A 9,692-nucleotide genomic window follows, 5' to 3' on the forward strand; every position below is an offset into this window, starting at 1 on the left:
GAGACACACTCCTCATGAGTATCATTTTATGTCCCACAGTCCAGTCCAATCCCTGTCTGAAGAGTTGGTCTCAGAAATTGTTTTATTTCTGGGCTGATAGAGAATCCAGGGGCCATGCTTTCCAGGGTTCCTCCAGTCTCAGTCAGGCCATTAAGTCTGGTCTTCTTACTAGAATTTGAGTTTTGCACCCCACTTTTCTCCTGCTACATCAGGGACTCTGTGTTGTGTTCCCTGTCAGGGCGGTTACTGGTGGTAGCTGGGCACCATCTAGTTCTTCTGATCTCAGGCTGATGAAGTCTCTGGTTTATGTGGCCCTTTCTGTCTCTTGGGCTAATACTTTCCTTGTGTCTTTGGTGTTTTTCATTCTCTAGAAGGACTATCTTGACATTCCCCACACTACTGGACTTTGAGAAATTTCACTGAGGTGGAAACTGCCTGAATTTTTGTGGGATTAATTTCCTACCTTCTAGCACTCAAAATGTTTCCCCAATAAGTCCAGAATCATTAATGCTTCTTCCTTTCTAGGTCCAATTAGTATAATGTCATCAGTGTAATGGACCAGTGTGAAGTTTTGTGGAAGGGAAAGGTGATCAAGGTCCTTGCGGACTAAATTATGACACATGGCTGCAAAGTTGATATATCCTTGAGGTAGGACAGTGAAGGTGTATTGCTGACTTTACTAGCTGAAGGTAAACTGCTTCTGCTGTTCCTTCTAAACCAGAATAGAGAAAAAGACATTGGCCAGCTCAATAGCTGCATACCAAGTACCAGGATATGTATTAATTTGCTCAAGCAATGAAACCACATGTGGAACAGCAACTGCAATTCGAGTCACTGCCTCGTTAAGTTTACAATAATCCACGGTCATTCTCCAAGATCCATCTGCTTTTTGCACAGGTCAAATAGGTGAGTTAAATGTGAATGTGGTGGGAATCACCACCCCTGCATCCTTCAAGTCCTTGATGGTGGCAGTAATCTCTGCAATCCCTCCAGCAATGCAGTTTACTATTTTCCTAGGTAGGGGCAGTTCTAGTGGCTTCCACTTGGCTTTTCCTACCATAACAGTCCTTACTCTACTTGTCAGGGATCCAATGTGGGCGTTCCACCAGTTGCTAAGTATATCTATTCTAATTATGCATTCTGAAACTGGGGAAACCACTATAGGATGGTTTTGGGGACCCACTGGACCCACTGTGAAATGAACCTGAGCTAAGACGCCATTAATAACCTGACTTCCAAACACCCCCACTCTGACTGGTGGGCCACAGTGACATTTGGGTCTTCTGAAATTAGTGTCAGTTCAGAGGCCATATCCAGTAATCCCTAAAAAGTCTGATTATTTCTTTTTCCCCAATGAACACTCACTCTCATAAAAGACCGTAGATTCCTTTGGTGAAGACAGGGAGAAAGATTAACTTTGGTGAAGACGAGGAGAAGATGGGGAGTGTAGTGGGGTCCTTCCTCAAGGGGTCCTGGCCTCTCCTTCATTCAAGGGATTGTGGGTCTGTAAACTGGCTAAAGTCTGGGAATTGATAGAGGGGCCATGACTCTCTATTTTGGTGATTCAAGTTAGACTGCCATTCACTTGATCTAGAATTCTTCCACCTGTACAGATCAAATAAACATTTAGTAGATTTCCTATCTATTTCACACCTGGGGACACCATGACTAAGTAGTCAATGCCATAAATCCATACAAGTCAGACTATTCTGATTACTGCTTTTACTCTGTTGTCCATTATGGTGATCATGTCCACCTTGTTTTTGTAGATTGAGTGCTGCCACTTCGCCCCAACCACCATGGGGTACAATCAGCCTCATTGTAGTTAGATGTCTTAATTCAGCTAGGGCAGTACCCACTGTCAAATCTGACTTACATAAAATAGCAATGACAGCAGTCTTCAAGGATGCTGGGGCTACCTTCACAAAATTGTTCCTCATTGTTGTGGTGAAAGGTGTGTCCTCTGGGCAGTCTATGTGTCAGTGTGGGTCTAATCTGATAAGTCCACTCTAGTGTGCCAATTTCCTTGTCTTTGGCTATCTTCTTCTACACTATACCAAGGCAGGTCTGGTGCTTCAACTTGATTTAGTGTAGGCCACCGCGTAATCCATGCTTCAGTGACCCAACCAAATAAACTATTAGATCTTTTCCTAACTTCTTGAGCTGAAACACTGAATGAAGAATCTGTGCTTAGTGGGCCCCTATCAATAAAATCAGACGGATACAACTTTATATTCCTTGCACCATTATACCACACTCTTAATAGGCATTCCCACACATATTCCCCAGGTTTCTGTTTGTACATATTAGAAGACTCAAGCAGTTCTCTTGGTGTGTAGCGTATCTCCTCCTGGGTCACACTTTGTATTTCACCTTTTGGAGCTCACTGGGACTTAAGTCTAGTTATAGGTCTAGAAGCAAAAATGGGTGGTGGAGTGGGTCCTGGGAACATTCAGCAATGTCTTGTAAGGCATCTATCCCAGGCGATGCCCCAAGCAATGACTTACAGGTGATAACTCAGACCCCGCCCCAGGCTATATCTCAGACAAAGGCTCTTCAAACACAGTTGGGTCAATCTCATTAGGTGGGAGTGGAGGGGATAATGGTCTTACTGGGGAGGGTGGCTTAGCAGACAAAGATGGAATAATCTTTTCAGATGGGAGTAAGAGGGCTGGTTCTCTTTGCAGGAGTGAATCAACTGAATTTAGAGGCTCAGTTGTCCCCAGCTTCCTGATTATCTGCCCATATGTCCCCATCCCAAGTTTCAGTATCCCTTTTCTTCCCAGTCAATGACCTTGCTTTAACTTCAGATACCATTCAAGGTTAGGAATTCAGTTGGCGTTGTAATTCAGCCACTCTTACAAAAAGACTCTGGGTTTTGTTTTCAGCAATCTCAGCTCTGTTACTACAAGAAAAAGCACTTTCCTCAGGGCACAAGTGACAACTATGAGGTCTTTTATGTGGTGCTTGAGCTGTAACTCTGAAGCCCGAAGCTCATCTCTTTCTCTGACACTTTGTCTAGCGAAAGTAGAACCAACCAACCAGCGTCTCTATACTTCTCATTCTGAAAAAAATTTTAGAAAAGTGTCAAACATGCAATCACCTAGAGCCTTGCTTCTCACCAATACTTGATCTATTGGTGGTGATATTTTGCCATTAATATTGCCACCTTATGCCATGGATTAGAAGTGCCCTTTTTACTTCTAGAGGCAGAGGCATCAGTACATTTAAGACTAGCCAGACTTGAGAACCAATTCAAAAAACTTATTCTTACGATTTTGTTTCTCTAGAACCACTCTCAGTACCAAATGTCTTAGGCTGGGTTCTCTAGAGAAGCAAAACCAGTGAAGTGCATACAGTCGGCCCTCCGTATCCATGAGTTCCATATCTGCAGATTCAACCAACTGCAGATGGAAAATATTTGGGAAAAAAAAAAAAGGAAATTTCCAAAAAGCAAAACTTGAGTTTGCTGCTTGCTGAGCACTATGCTGAATCCATGCGAATGAAGCAATGCGTAGGCATCCCCTGCTGTAGCCTCCCGACATTTCACAGATCCTCAGTCTCTCTCCTGCACTCATTGTTTGAGCATTATTTGCCTCGTGTCTCGTTCATTTGCTACTTGTGTGCAACCTTTGTTTCTGCGGAAAAATGGCTCCTAAAAAGCAATTAAGTGGTCAAAGCAATCCCTCAAAGGCTAAGTGTGAGGGGGTTGAGGAGAGTGAGAGGAAGGAGTTTAAGGTTAGTAAGGGACGGCTGGCTAGCTATGTAAAGCACTACAGCCTCAAGAATTTAAAGATCAGGGGAGACTCAGCATCAGCTGACACTGAGGCAGCATCAACGTTTCCAGAAGAGCTCAAGAAACTCAGAGAAGAGAAAGGCTCCCTTTCAGAGCAAGTCTTCAATTGTGATGAAACAACTATTAATATAGCATTTACCTTGTATTAGGTGTTACAAGTAATCTAGAGATGACTTAAAGTATATGGGAGGATGTACACAGGTTATATGCAAATATTATGTCATGTTATATAAGAGAATTGAGCATCCATGGATCCAAGCCCCCACAGATACTGAGAGACAACCATAAATACATAGAGAGATTTATCTCAAGGAAATGGCTCATGCCATTTCATGTAGACACTGGCAAGTCCCAAGTTCGTGGGTCAGGCATCAAGCTGGAGGCTTCTCCTGACTCAGGCAGTTGTAGGGGCTGGCAAACCCAAGATCAGCAGGTGAGACAGCAGGCCAGTGGCTCAAGTCCCAAGAACCGGACATCAGATGATGATGAACTGGTTGCAGGGTCCAGAGCAAGCGAGCGAGCTTTGCCGGAACATCCATATATATATTGGATGCAGGCCACACCCCTGAGGAAACTCCCCTTACAATTGATTGGCTGATCACACCAGATGACATCATGGAGAATGACTGCATCATTACATAACTGCCAAATTACATCATTACATAACTGCCAAACTACATCATTACATAACTGTGAAACCACTGAGAATCATGGCCTAGCCAAGTTGACACATAACCATCACACCCAGGATACCTGTTCTGGAGTCTTGTCTGCAAAGATCAGGTAGGATCCACCTGCAGACTCATCTGGATAATCAGGAAACCGGCCAATAAGGGCACTAAGTGGACATAAAATGGTTAGATAAGATGGGTGGTTAGATAGGTAAATGGGTGGACAGCTGAATGGGTGACTGGACAGGTGAATGGGTGGTTGGACAGATGGATGAGTGGTTGGACAGGTGAATGGGTGGTTGGATAGGTGGGTAAGTGGTTGGAAAGATGGATGAGCAATTGGACAGGTAAAATGGGTGGTTGGACAGATGGATTGGAGGTTGGACAGGTGGATGAGTGGTTGGACAGACAGGTGGACAGATGGATGGGTAGCTGGGCAGGTAGGTAGAAGGGTAGGTGGATGGATGGATAGAAGGATAAAAGGAGCACAGAGATAGAGGAAGAGAGAGAAGGAATGTATAGTTACAGAATAGAAAAGACAGGTTGCTTATGGGGCAATTCATGGATTTTCTGTTCTGGTATTTTCTCTTCCATACAGGGAAATGGGGATGGAAAAGGGTACTGTGAGTTGGGGGCCAAGGTTTAAGCCAAGAGTGTCAGCAGCGTGTTGGGGGGATGGGGGTGGAGAAAAGGGCCCCGTCTGAACTAGAGAACAGAACAGTGTGGGGAGAGGGCAGAAGAAGCCTACGGGGGGGACACCGGGGTAAGGAAGAAGAGGGATTTCAGGGCCGGGTGGCCTGTGGCTGGGGACACTGACTGGCACTCAATAAACCACTGTCGAATTTGCTCCTTCATCTTTTCCTTCATGTCGGGCCCCTCGATCTCTATGAGAGAATCATGAGTTTGCGTCATGGCCAACTGGAACTCCTCTTCTTTCTCCATCTGGCGCAGCCTCCGGACATCCTCCCTGAGGCAGGCCTGGGACAGGATGCCCACTTGCTCTGTCTTGTTGGGTGAGGGGAGCTGGGGAAAGGGAGAGAGGGCCTCAGAAGCGGGGGAGGGAGGACCCCATTCTTCGGGGCACACACCTGCCGTTAAGCCTTCCCACCACTGCACGCACTCCTAAATGGAACAACGGGTGAGCCTGTATCAGGAAAAATTGCGTTTGGAGCCGAGACCCGTCTGTGTAAATTACTCCGATAATGAGTTTGCTCGATGCATCTGGGCTGCCCCCTGCCTGCTCCCCCGCACACCCTCCCCTGTGAGCCTCAGGCCCAGCCCCCACCCGCACCCTCGCCGCCGGGCCGCGTAGGCAGCCGTGCTAGCAGCCACTTTCCCGCCTCATTGGCTCCCAAATGTATTTTAAATATCACTCGGCGCAGACAATTACTGAAAACGCTGAGCTCACACTGCTGATGGGCCCAGGCGGCCAGCTCCCTCCTCACCCACCGCGGGTACTCAGGTTCGGCCCCCTCAACCCATGCAGAGCTGCCCCCTCCCCCGCCCCAGCCTCCTACACAAGCTTCCAAGCCTCCCAAAGCAACAACCTAGGCCCTGCCAAGATGTCACCGGCTCAGCCCTGGCTGCTGCCAGCCCTCGGGAAGTGCCTTTCCCTCCAATCCCTCTGGCTCCCTGCAGGCTGGCCCACCTAGCCCAGCTCCCTTCATCAGCCAGCTCACTCCAGGGTCTGCCCGGTGGGATTGGACCCTCAGTCCCGTCATGGCCTTTGCTTCCCAGGTCTGCAGAGAACCCTCAGCAAGCAGAGAGGACAGGTAAGAGCCAGGGGAGGGGCCTGCGCACCACACACATGCACATACATGTAGACACGCACACACAACAGGCACACACGTAGACATGCACACACCACACATGCACACACACATGTAGACACGCACACGTACACACACCACACACACGTAGACACACTACACACATGCACACACATGTAGACACACACACCACATGTGCACACACGTAGACATGCACACACCACACGCACACACATATGTAGACATGCACACACCACACACAGGTAGACACAGGCACACCCCCACATGTACACACACATGTAGATGCACACCACACACATGCACACAGACACGCACACACCACGTGTACACATGTCAACATGCACACACCACACGTGCACAGGCATATGCAAGTCATGAACCTGTGTGTGCACACACACTCACATATATCACACACATGCACACATGAGCCCACACGTACACACCACATGTGTGTATGCACACTCACATATGCATATACATGCACACACCACACACGTACACATGCACACACATGTGTGCACATCGGGGTCTCTGCACCTCTTATGACCCACATGGCTCCACAAACACTCACATCACATCACGGGCGTTCAGAGCACTGGGCCATCCTCCCACCGGGCAGACGAGAAGTATTTTGGGTACCCCAAAGCAGGGAAGCCTGTGGCCGGAAAAGCCCTGGTGTAGGGGGTAGCTCCACAGCTCGGCCTGGGTGGTTGTCCCAGAGGCTGGCCCTGAGGCCTTGTCCCTCTGCTGGGCCACCCTGTGGCCTCTCTTTCCAGGCAAGGGCACAGGTGGGGTCCAGGCCAATGCCCTGTGCTGTTACCCCTCCTTGCCCCTTCCTCCATTTTGAGATCCTCCCAGGGACTTAAGGAGAGGGAGGGGGCATAAAGGGATGAGGCTTAAAAGTGGCTGTTCTGACCCTCCCCACTTCTGAATCAAACTTTGAAAGGCTCCCCCACCAGAGCCCCCACCCTCCTGACTCCCCCTCCATACCGACTCCCACCATGTCCCTAGTGGAGGGTGGAGTGGGCAGTGTGGGCTGTGTGTGGAGGGTGCGAAGGGGCCCTCACCATGCCGATGAACTCCATCTCCACCTGCCGGTCCTGCTGGGTGCGCTTCCTCTGCAGGTAGCCTTTCCACACCTGGGGGAGAGCAGGGCTCAGGGAGGGGCTCATGGGCAGCCATCCTGGAAGGCTTCGAGGGCAGTGGGGCAGCACTGGAGGGGGGATTCTGGGCTCTCTCCAGCAGGAGCAGGATGTTATGGGGTGTGCCCACAGAAACTCTCTGCCCCTGCTCTCCACCTGCTAATCTTTTGTATCAGAGTGCGAGCAGCCCCTCTTCCCAGAAGTGCTGCAATAGCCCCCTTCTCAGAATGCTATGGCCTTGGGAACAAATATTTGATTCCACAAAGGGATATAGACCTCAGCACTGCAGGGGCTGTGGCAACTCCTAGTTAATGCCTACATTTGTCACACGAGGAAACTGAGGCCAGAGATGGGGCATTGTCAAGGTGGAGTTGGGGCTGGGATCAGGCTTCCTGACTCCTGACCTCGTACTCTTTCTCTGGCCCGGGTACTCAGACTCTGTACCTCCAGCACTGCTAGGGGAGGGCCAGGCACTGGGCAGAGTCAGGTCAGGCACTCCCCATTCTCATGGGGCTTTCTGCATTGAGGCAGGATGGAGTGTTAAAGGACAGGGGGCCCCAGAAGGCACAAAGCTGGAGTTAGCAAGCTCCACTTAACTCATCATGTTTCCTTTTACCTTGGTCGCCAGGAGGCTTAGGAAACAATGAGTGGCTCATTCTTAGCAGCTTGAAGTGCTTCTGGAATGATCATCTGCTGTGTCCTGCTACACTATTATGCCTCTTTCTTCCCTAATTTTAATGATCCTTCTGTTTCTGGGGCTTTTATGGTACCCTCTCCAAATCCTCTTGGGGATGGAGACGCAGAATAAATAATAAACAAATAAGACGCGTGTTTATGGGCTGATTAAGGCCTCTATCCACAAGGAGTTTGGACTCGAATTGTGGGGAACAGAATCCAGCCCTTGAGCCCTGAGGTGGTTAAGGTTGTGTATCAACTTGGCTGGGCCATGATTCTCAGTAGTTTGGCAGTCATATAATGATGTAATCATCTCCATGATGAGATCTGATGTGATGTGATCACCTCTATGATGGGATCTGCTGTGAGTAGCCAATCAGTTGAAAAGGAGTTTCCTTGGGGGGGTGGCCTGCATCCAATATAGGTGGACTTTCTGGCAAGGCTTGTGGGCTTTTGCTCACTCTGGATCCTGCAGCTGCCTCTGGTTCATCTGACCTCCGGTTCTTGGGACTTGAGCTAGCAGCTTACCTGCCGATCTTGGGATCTGTAGGCCTCCGTAGTTATGTGAGTCAGGAGAAGCCTGACCCACTTACTTGGGACTTTCCAGTCTCTACAACCACATGAGCCATTTCTTTGATATAAATCTCTCTCTCTCTCTATCTGTATATATATAGAGAGAGACATGTCACTGCTTTTGCTTCTCTAGAGAATCCAGCCTAAGACATTCCATCCTAAGACAAGCCCCTTGTGACCGCCGCCCTGGGTGCAGGCTCCTGCAGGAGGCCCCGCCCCAGCTCTCCTCTTGGGTGCCAGGTTACCTTCTGTATGATGACCGATGCCTGGTCCTGAGTGAACTTGCACCTCCCATCCTCCCGGCTCTTTCGATCCAGCTCTTCTTCTTTCCGAATTTCCCTCATGAACTTGGCACGGAGCCGGCCTTGCCGGGCCCGCTCAGCTCTTTGTAGCAGGATTATGGCCTCAGTCCGGTGCATTCCTGGAAAGCTCTGGCCAGAGCAGTGGCAGAGCGCAGAAAGAGATGAGGGCCGGGCTGCTTCGGGGTGGGGCCTAGGAGACCAGCCCACAGGCAGAGCCAGGCGTCTGGCTGCCTACGTACTGCCCCCCGTCTTGGTACTGGAAGGTGCTCATGAGCACAGGAGCAGCCCTGAAGAGGGCCAGGGGTACCCAAAGGGCGCTCTGAGGTGGGTATGGGACAGGGCAGGGCCCCTCAGCATGCTAGAGGGCATCATCTGGGGGGTATGGGAGGAGTCTGGGGGTGTCCCCAGCCCTCACCTCCTCAGAGGACACTGGCTCCATTCTGGACAGGATCTCTGCCAACATCAACCCCCGGTCCTTCAGAATGTTGGCCTGCTCCAACAGGAAGTATTTGGGAATTGGAACCTCTAATTCTGCCTTTGGAGCAATATGGGGGAAGGTAGGTCAGCAATCAAAAGTCAGGGCCATCAGCTGATCCATGGCCATTTTTAGTGGCTCACAGTCTCTGGCACCTAGAACCTAGTCCTGAAGCCTGGAGCCCTGGGTGAGGAGCTCATGGGTTATGGGCGGGTCCCTCCAAAGGTCCCCCCTCTCTTCCCCTGCATTTACCATTTGGCTGGAGTTG

The 9,692-nt window shown here is 49.7% G+C and overlaps 1 protein-coding gene across 1 annotated transcript in view; it reads right to left on the minus strand.

The window, feature by feature from the left end:
- Positions 1-9,692, minus strand: part of IQCA1L (IQ motif containing with AAA domain 1 like) — a 21,653-nt gene that overhangs the window by 10,201 nt on the left and 1,760 nt on the right. The window contains exons 3-7 of the mRNA XM_012554484.1: positions 9,365-9,484; positions 8,893-9,078; positions 7,325-7,396; positions 5,285-5,490; positions 4,550-4,634 (exon numbers count right to left, since the gene is read on the minus strand). Of these exons, the coding sequence (XP_012409938.1) occupies positions 4,550-4,634; positions 5,285-5,490; positions 7,325-7,396; positions 8,893-9,078; positions 9,365-9,484 (669 nt within the window). The remainder of the gene's footprint in view (positions 1-4,549; positions 4,635-5,284; positions 5,491-7,324; positions 7,397-8,892; positions 9,079-9,364; positions 9,485-9,692) is intronic.

The sequence above is a fragment of the Trichechus manatus genome, unplaced genomic scaffold (genome assembly GCF_000243295.1).
Source record: "Trichechus manatus latirostris isolate Lorelei unplaced genomic scaffold, TriManLat1.0 scaffold00020, whole genome shotgun sequence".
NCBI classification, from domain to species: Eukaryota; Metazoa; Chordata; class Mammalia; order Sirenia; family Trichechidae; genus Trichechus; species Trichechus manatus.